This window comes from Phyllostomus hastatus, unplaced genomic scaffold, assembly GCF_019186645.2.
Source record: "Phyllostomus hastatus isolate PE091 unplaced genomic scaffold, TTU_PhHast_1.1 phas_contig_210, whole genome shotgun sequence".
Taxonomy (NCBI): domain Eukaryota; kingdom Metazoa; phylum Chordata; class Mammalia; order Chiroptera; family Phyllostomidae; genus Phyllostomus; species Phyllostomus hastatus.
In genome coordinates, this window is record NW_025333737.1 from 368,985 (window position 1) to 385,936 (window position 16,952).

The 16,952-nt window shown below is 34.0% G+C and overlaps 1 protein-coding gene across 1 annotated transcript in view; it reads right to left on the reverse strand.

Moving 5' to 3' along the window:
* Positions 1-2,315: 2,315 nt before the first annotated feature.
* The window catches only part of PAFAH1B1 (platelet activating factor acetylhydrolase 1b regulatory subunit 1), a 68,862-nt gene continuing 54,225 nt past the window's right edge, over positions 2,316-16,952 (reverse strand). Inside the window, exons 6-11 of the mRNA XM_045836244.1 lie at positions 10,774-10,942; positions 8,601-8,703; positions 7,653-7,881; positions 5,991-6,092; positions 3,409-3,565; positions 2,316-2,500 (exon numbers count right to left, since the gene is read on the reverse strand). Of these exons, the coding sequence (XP_045692200.1) occupies positions 2,427-2,500; positions 3,409-3,565; positions 5,991-6,092; positions 7,653-7,881; positions 8,601-8,703; positions 10,774-10,942 (834 nt within the window). The 3' untranslated portion in view covers positions 2,316-2,426. The remainder of the gene's footprint in view (positions 2,501-3,408; positions 3,566-5,990; positions 6,093-7,652; positions 7,882-8,600; positions 8,704-10,773; positions 10,943-16,952) is intronic.

Below are 16,952 nucleotides of genomic sequence, written 5' to 3' on the forward strand. Positions count from 1 at the left end.
TTGAGGACCATCCCTGAGATTCAATGTTCGCTGCTTCTTAAATGGAGGGTGTCTGGTAACTCAACTAAGCAGCAGGCTGTGGCAATCTCCCAAGTAAGGATAACTGTGTTTACAGAGTAATAATTTTTCTCCTTCTTTGTCAACAAAAGTCACTGTATGCTGCGGGTAAAAACCCCAGCGGACAGCAGCTTTGTTTCCCCCTAAATTGGTACCATTTTTTCCTTTGTTGTTCATATCTATGAGTGATTTCTAGATGTTGTGGCTTACCCTTAAACAATTTGTGTTGCTACATGCTAAAAATGAATTAAAATACAAGACATTTATACATGTACAAACGAATGTTAAGATGCACCATGTCTATGTATATTTCTTAAAACAGTACAGGAAATAGCAGCAAACAAGAACAAAGATATTTTCCGTAGCTTTTGTAGAAAAATCCAGTCAGAACAGCTAAGAGGAAACAAAAAAGGCTTCTCAAGGTGAGCAGGGTTGTGAGGCAGTATTGTCCTGAAAGTTATTCTACTGTATTTAAGCAATTAGCTTAAGGTATAATTTTGTCCTCAAAAATAGCCATCAGTTCTCAAAACACCTTTCCTTCCAGAGACGTTTCTCAGGAATTAAAAACAAACAAACAAAAGACACAGGCTAGACATAAAGCTGCTTCTAGTAAATACACGGTCTACTCTCTGTGCAGCTACAGGACATTAACTCTAACCCTTTGTCTTTTTCAGAAACCAGATTTCCATTAAATACTAAAAGGAACATTTTAAAAACCACATTTTATACAAATGAATAAAATGAAATTCAGAATAAATTTCTTTGTTAAATTGTCTTTGTTATTTCATTTGTTAACTTTTCAAATCACCTAAAAAAAAAATCCCCCCAAAAAACAAAACAAAAAAAAAAAAAAAAAAAACAACTGTTGGTTAGCTAAGCAATGGAATTATTTATTAATAATATGTAATGGAATATTGTTTCCAAAGTCATAGACAAATATTCTCTTAAATTTACTTGTAGTAACTTTGGATCACAATATACAATATATCCAGGGTGTGTACAATGCTGAATAGCCAGATTGGGGGTAGGGACAGATAATAGATATGATTTCCCTTTAAGTGGGAAAAATTCCCACAGCTCAGAACTAGTTTTCAAAAGCATTAGGATCAAAAAGGGTTTATTCTAAAGCATGGTATTCCATAGCAAGATTTATTCTATTTGTATGTTTTATTACTTCCTCTAAAACCCAGGACCCAAGGACATGGAGGTTGTATGTGTGTGATATACATATACAGACTTATCCACTTAACAGATAGGTCCATATACTTATAAACATTTATATATAAACAAAAGGTGAAAAACAGTACATTTTTATGCATGCTTCATTAAACCCTGTCTTTTTATAACTTGTAAGTTAAACAGTTCAAACTGGTACCAGATTCATGTAGAAAAACAAACTGCTGTATTTCTCCCACTCCCTTAAAATGAGCATACATAGCTTTTCAGTATTTCTCTGTCATTATGTAATGCACATTGCACATCTCTAAAAAACATCAAAACCCAATAGTGACTTGTGTCATGACACACTCAATGGGAAGATTAAATTCTACTTGTAACTTGGAAGTCACCTCACTATGCAGTCTAACAGTATGAAGAATACAACTATAAGTGTGTCTAGTGTGGAAAATAGAAGCTTACAGTATTACAGTGTTTTTCCCCCCAACCTTACAAAGCATTAAGACCCAAATGAAATAAAAGATTTGCTATTAGCCACTGAGATTTTTCTTGAGATTTACAGTCATTTTCTTACATAAATATACCACTAGCCTAGGCTGCCAAAACAAATGTATCCTATTGATTTGGCAAATGTGTCATGACAAAAATTCCAATGTGTAATCCTCAATAATTACATAGATGGTTCAAAAGAGTTTGAATTGTAGCCTTATTATCTAACATCCTTGAAGATTTATTAAGCACACTTAAGTGATGTTACATAGATACACATTTCAGAAAAGAGCCCTAATAACCACCACTTTCCCCCAAAAGAGGCCATCAAATCAGGCACCAACAGAGAGCAGAAAGAAAAACAGGAATTAATAATCCAACATAAAATGACACTGTCAATTATTCAGTTTAGTGCCCTAGTTCAATTTATTCGATTTCTGCCTTCTTAGGCCTGGTGTGACCAATGCCGGCCCAGGTTTTTAAACCCTATGGTACTTCTAGACAACGCATGTAAATTTACAGTATACAATTTGGATTCACCATGCATGAATACTTTGTGTGTAACATTTAATAAGCTCAATCTACATCCAGAATAATTTACATGAAAGGACAATATTTATTTAAACAGAGCTCAATAGGGTAACCATGGTATCATCAGAGTGCATCCAGAGGAAAAAAGGGAGGAGGGGCCAAATGAGACTCAATCAACGGCACTCCCACACCTTTACTGTTTGATCTACACTGCCAGTAACCACATACGGTGCCGTCTTATGGAAATCTGAAAGAAAAAGAAAAGGCTTATTTTAAAATCAGGCTGAGCCAGACACAATTTTTAGTAAGTTGCAAAACAAGAAGTCCAAGGGCCAGGATTACTCATGTTTTCCCCTATACATACTCACGAATCCACCCCTAGAAGGTATCAAGCTAACCACCTAGGTTAGGGAAACAGACTTGATGAAGTCTAGTATTAATACCTCAAAAAAAAAAGTACCTACTTCCATTACCATCATCCCAAATGAGGCTGAATAAACACTTAAATCTAACAAAGATAGTAGTCTCAATGTATCCATTTACTGAACATGTACAATGTTCCAAGCTAAATACTAATGCTTTATACTCATGTTAAATCCTTGGAACCATCTATGAGGTAGGCATTAGTCCTACTCTGCTGAGGCTTTACCTTTATAATTAGATCCATCATTCCCTAGTGTATCATATCTTACTATAGTCACTATCTTCAATTCTAGGTTCAGGTCCAGATGATAGTAAGGATGCTTATGAAACTTCAACAGAATTCTCTGAGTTTCTAGTACATGATCACATACACCTGCCACTGGGAAAGTGCTGAATAAGATTTCTTTTGAGAAACTTACAAACTAATGGGGAGAAAAGTTATCTACTAGAGTCATCAATAAGCATCCTTTTCATAATTCTATTTTCTAAAATCAAAGTTGTGCACTGGAGAAAGTAATTTTTTTATTATAAGGCTTAATGATGATGAGAGAGAGTTAAGGTGAACTTAAAACAGATGTTAAGAATTTGCAAATTTTTTAATTGTTCTTTTCTATTCTGCCCTAAAATCCACCATCATTTCTTACCTGGAAAAATCCATATGGTTACATGAAACCTGTTATATCTGGCACTCCAAAAATCTAACTGCTCAGAAACCTCATAACTAATACATACCCAAGGAGGTAACAAAGTGTTCATGCGCATTGAGGGTCTTCATGCATCGCTTGTTCTTATAATCCCATACACGTAGGGTCTTGTCATCAGCACAACTCAAAATAAACTTCCCCCCAGAATGGAAAAGAACTCCACGTACCCAGTTATCATGACCCACCTTAAAAACAAAAAGGTATGTGACTTAGTGAAAAGATAAATTTAAATAACAGCTATGAAAACATTAATTCATAACTCGAAGCACACTGAAACTGCATGCACGGAAACATTAACACCAAAAAAGACAAATAAAAAAAAAAAGTCTAGGGAATTCCAGATTAAAGAAAACTGAAAACTAACAAGTAAGTGCAATGGAGCAGTGCTTAATTGACTCCTGGATAGAGGCAAATAAAGTTATGAAGAACACTACTGGGATTAACTGAAGAAATTATGTAGTATGTTAATAATGTTAATTTCTTGAGTGTGATAATTTTATTCTGGTTGAAGGTAGACTATCCTTGTTCTTAGGAGACACATGTACAAGATCTACAAGTAACTCAAATTGTTCAGCAAAATATACATAAACACATACAAAAAATGTTAACAACTTGGGGGTCTAGGTAAAGGATATACAAGTATTCACTCCATATCTATCCATCCATCCATCCAACCCCCTGTCCTAGCATGTCCATTTCTTTCAATTCAGCCTAAAAAATAATTAAGAAGGTACTCAGAGATTTAGTGAACAAAGATGTCCATCAAAGCACTGCATGTAATCAGCCCTGGCTGGTGTGGCTCAGTGGACTGAGTGCTGGCCAGCAAACCAAAAGGTCGCCGGTTCAATTCCCAGTCAGGGCACATGCCTGGGTTGAGGGCCAGTCCCCAGATGGGGGTGTGTGAGAGACAACCAATCAATGTTTCTCTTCTTCTTTGTCCCTCCTTTCCCCCCTCTATAAATACATACATACATACATACATACATACATACATAATCTTTTTAAAAAACCACTACATGTAATCAATGTAGAGTGTATCTAATGATGAGCAAGTGTCATATAACCTCTAAATTAAAAGTTTACTACAAAGCAATATGTACAGTATAACATTTATGGGGAAAAAAAAAGACCTATCATATTCACCTACATAGTAACATAAGAAAGAGGTTTAGAACTGCACAGTGTAACAGGGGTAGCCATCACATGTGGCTATTTAAACAGAAACTAACTAAAATTAAAAACAATCAACAATTCAGTTCTTCAGTCTCACTAGCCCCATTTCAAGAGCACCATAGCTGCATGTGACTAGTAGCTACAATGGTGCATAGTGCAAATTAAAAATAAAAAAACTACCAAAGCAATATATCCTTTGCCTTGGTTTACTCTGCCTTTGCTCTTATTTACAAAACTTTGTTCTTTAAAGTGACCTATAAAAGTCACCAATCACTAGACATGGAAATCTCTACAAAAGTCAAAGCAGCCCTGACTGGTGTGACTCAGTGAGACGGGCGTAGTTCCACAAACAAAAAGGTGGCTATTTGATTCCCAGTCAGGGCATGTGCTCGTGTTAGGGGTATGTGAGAGGCGACCAATCAATGTTTCGCTGGCACGTCGATGTCCCTTTCCTTCTTTTCCTCCCTCCTGTCCCCTCTCTCTAAAAATAAATAAATAAATGAAATCTTAAAAAAAAAAAAAAAAAAGGCAAATCACATTTCGTGTGGCCACACTAAAATAAAGCAGGAAAAAAGCACACACACCCCCACCTGCCTTCAACTGAAAAATAGGAGCCAGAAACTTCCAGGTAAATTGATGGTGACCTGTGTTGTTACAGAAGAGGAGAGCATATGCTTTCTGATTTTAAATGTGAACCATCACTTTTAACAGCAATACAGCATATCTGAACTTCGCCCAGGCTACTACTAGAGGAGAGTAATCAATTATTAATGGTACTTCCATGTGTCTATCATATTCTACAGAGAGATAATCACTTCAAAGTATAGTTAGCACTTAAAGAATCTCTAAAACATGGATGTCAAATTGCAAAAACTGCCACTGGATTAATGCCCACAGATGCCCTTAGAAATTTAAGCAAACAAGAATGTCCACAAGTTATATATCCTCATACTGAAATCTAGGTGATCCTAAAATGAGATAAGCATTTCTAAGTCATAAAGCCAGCACCATTAATTTCAGGATAGTAAAATAAACCAAATAAACTGGAACATGTGAAAAAGCAGGTATAAAGTTAAAGGATTCATATTAAAATGAAATACAGTAAAACAGAGAAGCAAACAGCTTCAAAAGTAAGTGAGTCTATACAAAGTTCTCCTTCACAGATGTATCACTTTAAAAGATACAAGTGGACTAGGATATCCTTCTGAGCACTGTCTTCCTAGACCCTTTATATAAGATGACATTGATTAGGAATAACTTTCATGTCACTGAAACAATGGAATGATAAAAGTCGAAGAAAACCTATCTTTATAAAGAAGATATTTTAAAGCCTGGAAGAATTTAGATTAAATACATATTACAAGGTATCACACCCAAGAAGGTATACACACAGTAGAAGGAGATAAAAACAGAAGCAGTGAGATTATTCAAACTTACAAGAGTCATAAGGCACATGCCAGTACTGACGTCCCACATCTTGATAGTTTTGTCTCTGGAACCAGACAGCAAGAATGGCCCAGGCTTGCCACTTTTTTTAGTCTACAGAAAACATAAAAATTAAGTTTCCCATGCAAGAAGTTATATAAGAACTTTAAATTACTTCTATCAGTGATCTGTATTTCTAATTTTATAAAAATGCAATTATTGACAAGAATTTTTATCTATTTAAGCATACAACTTGATGTTTTGAAATATGTATACACTATAAAATGATCACTACAATCTAGCTTATCAGCGTATCTATCACCTCACATAACCTCCCTTTTTTTTGGTGATGAGGACACTTAAGAACTAGCTCCTTAGTAAATTTCCAGTATACTGTACATTACATCTCCAGTACTTACCCATCTTAACTCTCAAAATAGACAAGTTTTTTAACATACGCAGCCATACCCAGGACCCAGGTAATATAAAAACAGAAAATGTCCACTTTGGGTTAAGACAATAGCCCAAGTATTGAGTTTCTACAATACCAAGAATGATAAACTTGCTGATCAAGAGTCTGTAATCAGAAGGATTTTTGCCCTGGCTGGTTTGGCTGGCCAGTGAACCAAAGGGCTGCCTGTTGATTCCCAGTCAAGGTACATGCCTGGGTTGTGGGCCATGTCCCCAGTAGGGGGCACTAGAGAAGCAACCATGCATCGTTTCTCTTCCTCCTTCTCTCTCCCTCCCCTCCCCTCCCCACCCCATCTAAAAATAAATAAAATCTTTTTTTTAAGAAAGAGAAGGATTTAAAAACTAATTCAGCATTCAAATTTATGACATATGGTAAGTAACCACCACCAGAGGGCAGTAAAAAGAATTTGAAAATGCAAACAGCCAACAAAAATAGATTACAACAGAACCTTCATTTAGAAAAATATTGGGAAGGGGGGGAGGGGAGGCCTCTGTGAGAGTTGGCAAAGGAGATTCTCCTCCTTCATTTGTTAAAATGTAATTTTTAAGAATCCACATTAGAAAAGTCTTAAAAAATAGTTAACTTTGGCTCATAACAATTTATTCAGAGATAATACTCTATAATTTACTTTTAGAGTATATTATTTAATATATATTATTAAAATATATTAATTTACTTATAAAGTAATCATAAAAAATAAAGTCATGAAGAACACAAGAATAATAAAGAAATAGAATAAAACTCAAGACTTCGTGCTTCTAATGATCAAGGGTATCAGATGCCTCCAATATGAAATATTCTTCATTTAAAACAAATATTTAAATAGTAAACTGCATTCCACCAAAAATTATTTTATAAATAATTATGTTTATTAAAAGGTGATTTTCTTCTCAAAGATAACTTTAACCTCTCCCATAAGTTTTATTTTGCACTGGTATACTCTTAAAACAATAGAATTTGATAAATTTGAATGACCACTTTTACTTTAGGAGAACCCCCACCACCATCACAGGCCAGCTGACAGCAATACCGTCACCAGTTAAAAAATATAAACACATCGGCAAGTTGAAAAGAGTAAAGAAGTTCAAGATTCAGAATGTTGGAATACAGATTTTCAAATGCATTAATGGCCCTGGATTTGAAAATCAGAAAATTCTGAGACACCAACAATAAAATCATGAAATGACACACAATCACAGTACCTCAGATCCTGTTGCTTCAGAGATGGAAGAATATGAGCTTTCTGGAGCCCAGGAAATGCACTCCACCACATGCTCATGTTCTCGAAGTTCAGCTTTGCATTCCTTTGTTGCCACAACCCATACGCGTACAGTCTGGTCATTGGAACAGCTGGCTATCAGAGTGCCGTCCTGATTCGGTCGCACCATACGTACCCATTCTCTGTGTCCTGTGAATGTCTTCACACAGTAGCTGTCAAAATAAGCAATAATTTACATTGTGAATGGCAATCCATTGGAAACACTTCCCAGAACCTGCTATGTGTACTGGAATAAAGAGAATGGCAACAAGTTAGTGAAACTGTATGCACATAAAGTCAGCAGAATAAATGTACATTCCTGGTTAATAAAAGATGAGGACAGGCTGGAAAGTCAAACATCAGTTAAAATAAGCTGATGGGAGTATCATTAAGGAGCTAACCAAATCAACAGAGTATAGAACGTAAAATATACAGAGAAAATCTTTTCAAAACTAAACACACACAATAAACTTAACAAAAACATTTCTAGCCACGTCGGGAAAAAGGCATGCTCTACTAATCTGAGTAAAACTGGTCGGTTAAGGTTCTATTTTAACTATCATGTAATTCTAAGCACAATCAAATTAAACCTAATAGGGGCATACCTGCACAAATGTTATTTACATTTTATTTCAACCCAAAGAGGGATCACCTAAAAGAAGACCATAGAGAAAATAAGCCATTACACAGAAAATGGCTCCCAAAAGACATGAGTTTCTTTTGTAACTTCTCTGTTCTTTTTGGGGATACAGTCAGAGATCAAAACTTAGGTTTTAAAGTATATAATACAACTGTCATGGTGATCATTACAGGTGAAAGCCAAAACCACTGGAACATTCAGGACACAATTTTGTTCAATCGCTTTAGCAGACATTCAACTAAATCTACTTACCCAGTTTGCACTTCCCACATTTTTATAGTTTTATCCCTTGAAGCAGACACTATATGATCTCCATTGGGCATGATGGCTACTGAAGAAACATTGTGGTCATGGCCTAAAACACACAACATGGCAAAGTACTGAGTGATATACCAAGAGAAATTAAAACCTCACTTTACCATTAGATTTCACCATGGGATTTCAAATAATACAGCAACTTTAAACATACTGGGTTTTATATAAATTTGAAAGAAAGTAAATTTAGATTTATGCAAAAAAAGTTAAGGAACTAGTGACAATTAAAAAAATCTACAATGAAATAAGTAGTCAACTCAATTTATGATTAAATTTCAACCTATACAACTGTTTTAAAACCATAAGGCATCAGTATCATCAACATCTGAATATACAGGAGTAGATAAAAGTAAGTTTATAACTGTAAGCACATAAAACAGTTTATTCTTGTATTATTATTTATTACCTTTCTTTTTATTATTATTTTGTATACCTTCTTATGGTTTATCTTTTAGGTAATGATAGCTAGTAAATGAACCTACTTTTGCCCACCCTTGTATTAATACACTAAATGTTTATGTAGGAACACTAGAAAAAACACATTTTTTCCACTGTTGATATTTTAAGATATAAAATAGAAATAAAATCTGCAAAGCTAAAAAAATTAGGTAAGAAAAAACACCACTATATTTAAAATAGTGGTTGAAAATTTTTTCTTGGTGAGGTTCATGGAGGTAAAAAATGCATTACTCCATATACATTATTCATAATCCTAATCAACTACCTCTGAAGGAAAAAGCCTCAGAGAGTCCTCAAAACTATCATAGTATTTTAAGAAAATACAATGGCTGGAAAGAACTTTCTTCTTAAGTTAGAAAAAGACACAGACTGCTTAAAAACACGTATTAGATTTTACAAAAGGATTCACCAGAATTCCTTTACTTGGTAAGCTCCTTCAATGCATTTACTTAGGGAAGAAAACACACCCTTCAAATTACACCCACTATGCAACCACATAGCTTACTCATGTGCTAACATCACGGGATAATCTCTTTAGAAAAAACTTTTATTATTAACACAGTATGTGTCACATATATAAATCCAAACACTCAGACCTCATCATCTTTAAAGAAACAAAAACTCTTATTTACTGAGCACCTTGTATGTGCCAGGTACTAAACCAAGATAATTAAGTGCAGGAATCCCATTGTTTCATTGCACTTTGCAATATAAAAGCTTTTGCTACACTGCACTTCATAGATACTGTGTTTTCATCAACATACAGGCAAGACCCTGCACCAGCAAAAAGATTATGACTCAATGAAAGCACAGATGGTAATAAGAATTTCTTTAGCAATATAACGTTTTTAAAATTAAGGCATGTTCTTTTTTTACACATACTACTACTGCACACTCAACAGACTACAGTATAGTATAAACACAACTTTATATGTACTGGAAAACCAACAAATATATTCGTGACTCGCTTTATTGTGGTATTTACTTATTGTGGTAGTCTGGAATCGAACCCTCGATTATCTCCAAGATACGCCTGTATGTTATTTTATCCTCACAACACGTGTATGACTTAGGTATGATTACCTCTATCTTGCAGATGAAAGAGGTTAAAATTTCCTAATGCCATAAGTAAACAAGTAGAAATTTGAACCCAGATATCTGATTCCAAAGCTCTTTCCACAAAGCCAAATTGCCTCAGAGAAAGTCTCCACGACAAAACCCGGGACAACAACCTAACAATGTGACTACAGTATATGTGGAACATTAAAAAGTGAGCAAGGAAATCTGGATTCCAGCTTTTACTATATCCCTTCTCTCTGAACTTTAGTTTCCCAATTGAGAAAAGTGAAGAAACCCAGTAATTTCATTTTCTCAAAGATATGCAGATAGATGTCTTAGCAGTTTTTCTTATCCAAAAATATTTTAAAAAACAAATACTTTATGTAAACCACTTAGAGATACTTAAAACTTTGTAACAAAAACAACTTCCAACTATGGCAGCTTATCCATGGCCTATCTATCATATGGTCCTCCACCAACACAGGCAATTAAGAACTGAGTGAAGGGAACCTACACACTATTAGAAACAATATTCTTCTGTCTGCAATGCCATGTTAAAATCAATATCAAAATACTATCCTCTGCTCCTTACCGTGCATGGTTCTGATGCATTCAAAGCCCTGAAAATCCCATAGTTTAATGGTCATATCTGCAGAACAGGAAGCCAGAAGCTTGCCACTGTGGTCAAATGAAATATCCTGTACAGAGTCTGTATGCCCCTTAAGAGTTCGTTCAAAATCTCCAGTCTCATAATCCCACACCTGTCACGTGAACAGAAAATTGGTTATTATCAACCCATCACTTTCTCATTTCACATTTGCACTCAGCAGGCCAGTCTGGCACTTTACTAATTAACTGAGAAAGTGACAAAGGGTAACTGTCTTAGAAATTACCACATCCTCAAGTATAAATTGATCTTCTCTCTATAGAGAAAACTGACAGTGCAAGCCTTATCTACCATACACCTAATTATACTTGTGACTAGGTATATAAAGCCACAAGACAAAGTCCCTTCCCAGTCTGATAGCAGGCAACAGACATGCAAATAAGTAAATTTAAATACAAAAAAAGTTTGGGGGTGGGGAACTATACATAAAATGGAAGGAAGATAAAGGAGTAAGGATTATTCGATTCTACTAGACAAGCAGAACTCGGATATCTAAGAGGCCAAGAAGAGAGTTCACATGATGTAACTCCATGAACAGTAGATTAACAAAAGAATGTCATTCTGATGTAAAAACAAAGTCACAGTCACATATTTTAAAGATGACTTTTCTAAGGGAACAGAAATAATGTGCTATCAAGAATAAATACTATTAGAAACAGATCTCAAGAACATTTTGATGGTCAAATGCAAGTCTGAAGTTTAATCTTTAACCAAAAGCAATTACATTGCTCTAAAATCAAATGATTGATTCCATTCTTCCCATAAGTTCAAATTTAGCTGTGGCAGGGTATATATGTCAACCAATTTAAAGAAACTTACAAAATGCATTTTGAAAACTTGGAAAATGACCTAAATATTCAACATGGGTAATGGCTAAAATATAAAATTTACAACTGTAAGGAATTTATGACAAGCATACAATGTTATATAAAAAGAACACATAATTACATGAGATCATAATGACATAAAAAATGAACCTAAGAAAAAAATAAACTACCTTATAAAAATATTTAATAGAAAACTTCCATACCCTTCCCAATATGAACAAAAATTTTTTTCCCATTTCAGTATTCACATAGTTCTACATGGAAGTGATTGCTGTGTTTAATTTTGTTTGATTTAGCCTTTAAGTATTTTGTGGTTTCTTGATGCTATTGTACCATCAGTGGCATTTTAAAATTTCAGTTATTCATTGCTACTTTATACAAGTACAATTACCCTCTGTATATTGACCTTGTATCCTTTGACTGTTAAATGTAGAGTTCTAGCAGCTTTTTTTTTTTGCAGATTCTTTGGGATCTCCTACCTAGATCATGCCTGCAAATAAAGACGGTTTCATTTTTTTCTTTTAAATCTGTATGCCTTTTATTTCTTTTTCGTCTTACTGCACTGGCTAGGGACTCCAGTACAAAGGTGAATGTAAGTGGAAGGGACTGGACATCCAGCCTGGCCTTGGTTTCTGATCTCAGGGAAAGCACTCAGTTTCCAGCAATAAGTATTATGTCCACTGTGGATTTTTTCATATACCTTTATATGTTTTATCAGGTTAAAGAAGCTCCCTTCCTAGCTTGTTCAGTTTTTCTCATGAATGGATACTGAAATTTTGTCAAATGTTTTTTCTGAACCTGCTATGTTTCACTGCTTATATATCACATTTAATGTTTTTCAAATGTAGAACCAATACTGCATTATGGGATAAATCCTACTGGGTTATCATATATTAAAATTTTAACTGAACTGTTGGATTCAATTTGCTTGTAATATGTTATAGGATCTTGTGTCTATGTTCATAAATGGTATTGTATTGGCCTATTTCTTTTGTAATATCTTTGTCTTACTTTGTTATCTCAGTGTTTAATTCTTAGATAGAATTAAAGAGTTCAGATGACTATTTCACATACTGAAAGTAAGTAGGTTGATCTTGAAGTTCACTTCAGTTTCAAGTTAATTTTCTTTCCCTATATTCATTAAATAATACTAAACGTTTTCTCTAAAAATAAATATAACCAGACAATGAAATGTGTATCTCTTCATAAATGGTGAGCAAACAAGGCATTTCAGTTCATTTATAACTGTCAAGAATTAGTAGGAATTTTATTTTTCTTTATATTTACCTTTTGGATGATTATAAAAGTAGTAAATGCTCATGATAAAAAATCTATAATGCACTGATATAAAGGAAATAAAAAATATCTCTAACAATGGCATCTTTTTTTCATTTTCTCTATGCCCTTTAAGTATAGTGATTATATATACTTCATTATATTTCCTTTCCCGTCTTCCTTTTGCTTCTTACAATAAGAATTTTTCAGTGCTGTTAAAAATTTAGTATTATTTCTTAAAAGTATTCCTACTGCTGGCTAAAATTTTTCATTACAGAAAATATACATGTGAAAAAATCTTTGAATATTGAAAAATTAACTGTCCTCATTTTGCAATACTTAGGTCACAGTGATGGAAAAAAGAAAAATTTGGGTCAAAAAGTGTAAATTTTCCCAGCTCTTCATATTTTCTGTAAAATTGTTCTCCCATTAGATTGTATCAAAGTAATGAGAGTGCCTGCTTCATCAAATTCTTATCACCACTGGGAATTCTCACTTAAAAAGTACAATATCTTAGCAGATTGGTATATAGAATTTTCATTTTCATTTCTTCTACTATTAGTAAGACCAAAACCTATTATTGTTGATTAGCCGTTTTTCTTCTATTAATTATCTGTTCATGTTCCATGGTTCTTTTATTTTTTTTAAGATTTTATTTATTTATTTTCAGAGAGAGGGGAAGGGAAGGAGAGAGAGAAACATTAATGTGTGGTTGCCTCTCGTGAGCCCCCACCAGGGACCTGGCCCGCAACCCCAAGCATGTGCTCTGACTGGGAATTGAACCTGCAACCTTGCGGTTTGTAGGCCCGCTCTCAATCCACTGAGCTACACTAGCCAGGCCTCACGGTTCTTTTTTTTAAACTGAGATACTTGTTTTTCATATTTGTTTGAACTCTCTATATATTAAAGTTGGCAATCCTTAATCTGCTTTATTAGTTAAATGTATTTTTTAGTTTTGTTTGTTCACTTTTAAACAAATATTTAAGAATTCTAAATAACAACCAGCAATAGTTCAAAAATTTAAATGATGTAATTAAATATACTGTCATGAACTATTTATTCCAAATACCAACCCTCTAACAGTTTTCCTGTATTAAAGTTCAAATGTTGATGATGTCAATCAATGGCTCTAAAAGGAAATTCCCATTTATAAACTAACACAGACCTGCAGTATTTACCAGATGCACAAAACAATTATTTAATATAATAAAAAATTTAATTTTGTCTTAACTGTAATGCTGGCTACAGTTTTATTTTGTTTTGTTTTGTTTTTTTAATGATTTTGTTCAATTATTTTTAGATAGAGGGGAAGAGAGGGAGAGAAACATCAATGTGTGGTTGCCCCTCGCATGTCCTCTACTGGGGACCTGGCCCACAACCCAGGCATGTGCCCTGACGTGGAATCTAAATGGCGATCCTTTGGTTAGTAGTCCGGCACTCAATCCACTGAGCCACACCAGCCAGGGCACGTTACCTACAGTTTTTTGAGTCCTCACCGTCTATCTAAATCTGCCAGGCACTATACTGTTATGTACATTATATACATTACTTCATTTTAAGCAAAAGAATCTTATGACATATTTTTAATCCTCTTTCCCAACAAAGGAGAGAACTGATCCTTAAACTTAATCACTTTACCCAATACAGTCACAAAATTACAAAAAACTCATGTGTTCTCCTTTGAGTTTTCTGCAAAGTAATTCTATCACAACTATCACTTAGAAATCACCTAATTTAACATAACTAAATAAAGAAAATATGAAAGAGGAGTAGAAAGGGTTTTTTTTACCTTTCTACAAAATATTTGACCACAAAATATTAAAGGAATTTATGAGAAAAAAGCTTTATGAATAAAAATGAAAAGAACACTATTTTTGATAGTAGATGGCTAAACACTTTAAATCCAAAGGAAGATGTGTTAATGGTGCTGAAACACTGATGACACTAAGTACTCCTTTATAGTATACAACTGACACTGTGTTAAGCAGTTTCCCTGTAAAACTCATTTAATCCTCCCAAAAGCCCTGAGATAAGTATTAATTATCTTCATTTCACAGATAAGGAAAGGGAAGCATAAAAAGTTAATTTGCCCATGATCACACTAATCATTAAATGGGGCCTGACTGGTTTAGTCAGTGGGTTCGGCATAGCCCCACAGACTAAAAGGTGGATGGTTCAATTCCTGGTCAGGACACGTGCCTGGGCTGCAGGCCAGCTGGGGACGTTGAGAGGCAACCAACTGATGTTTCTCCCCTTTTCTTTCTCTGTCCCTTCCCCTCTCTCTGTAAATAAATAAAAACCTTTTAAAAAATAAATAAAAATTTTATCAAACAGCTGCGTCAGTACTTAAACACAGAATCTGTGCTCTCGACCACTAATTACCCTATAAAGCCTCCATGCAAATAAAACTAGTTTTAATTCATTAAAAATCATGATTCATTAGGAACAAAATAAGGTGTTTCTAGATTAAGTTTAATCTAAAAAGGAAATAAAACTAAATACAAATGCATTTTATTAATGAAACAACCCACCACGTGCACACACTGAATTAAGACTAAAAGGAAGGGAAACTGAGTAGTTGATGAATATGTGGTATGATTATAGATAATTTTAAAACTTTGTAATATTTTATTTTTTTCCATGGGGTAAATGATGTTTATTGGTTCTCTATTTTTATAACAGGAACATAGAAAACTTAGAGTTATAAAACAGATGTAAAGAATATATATACCTTGGCAATCTAAAAAATAATAAGGCTTACACAAAATTATCTGTTAAGAGAAAGGAAATGAGTATGTACCATTTGTAGTATTTTAAAGTTGACTCCACAGATATATTTTAAGACATTTACAGTTTTATTTATGCTTTTCGACCACCACTGCAAAGTCAATAGTTAAGACTAGGTTTTCAACCTATTCAAGAATGTCTGCCTTTACCCCTATGCCTCATGATAGGGCAGTTTTTTAGCAGATCAGCATAAAATCAGTAATTTAAAGACATGTCTACATACATCTGAAAAACAGCAATATATTAAGGTATTAGGTATGTAATCATCTCATCCTACAGAAATACGTGATGAACACATGAATTTAAGACTCCTCCAATGACTCTGCAGCCCGCCCCATGGATCACCACCCTACAGGATAGAAGGAAGCTGCTAATTAAGAAACTAAAGAAATCGTGTAAGAAGAACATAAAACAATGTTTAATATAAAAACCGGTTAAATATAATCACAATTATTTCCTGAATTTTATGTTAGACTGATTTTGTGCAATACACACAATCTTAACAATCTACCTACATTTTCTTAAACCTCTACAAATATAACTTAAACGGAAATAAGCCTTAGAAGAGAGACACCTACCTAAACCTTTTAACTATAGTTGTCTTTCTGCAGGTGGTTTATACAACTGTCATTGTCTGGATCAGAAAGAATTTTAAGTACAATCTTTTTTACTGATGAAACACATAACTTATAAAGTGATATGCCTCTGTTCTTACACCTGGGAGAGAACTACTGTTTAGTTTGGAATCAAAGCCAATACTAAATACATCAACGAGAGCCCAATTTAAATAAATCCTTTACTGAAATTCTTCTGCAGAATACATTCATCTGCTGAATTACTAATGTTGTAATCCTGTATTTTCATCTATCACTTCTGCTTAAAAGTCACACACTTACATATTGATTATTTAAGAACAAAAATTATTCAAGCACTAGGTGACTGAACTATTGTGCAACACTAAATTAGCCAATTCTCTCAAATTCATCAGTGAACTTATTTGGCAGCTTACCATACGGGAGCTACAATTTTATTCTAATGTTATTCTAATTCTTTCTTTTTTTAACACTCGAACCCTATCTAATTTTGTATTTTAAGGATTAGAACAAATCAGAGTTTCAAAGACTCTCTACTTTCTCTCTTTTTAGGTCTTCATTAATAAAATTTGTTTCACCTAATTAAACTTAAATCTTCTTTTTAGAATTATCTTTCATCTTG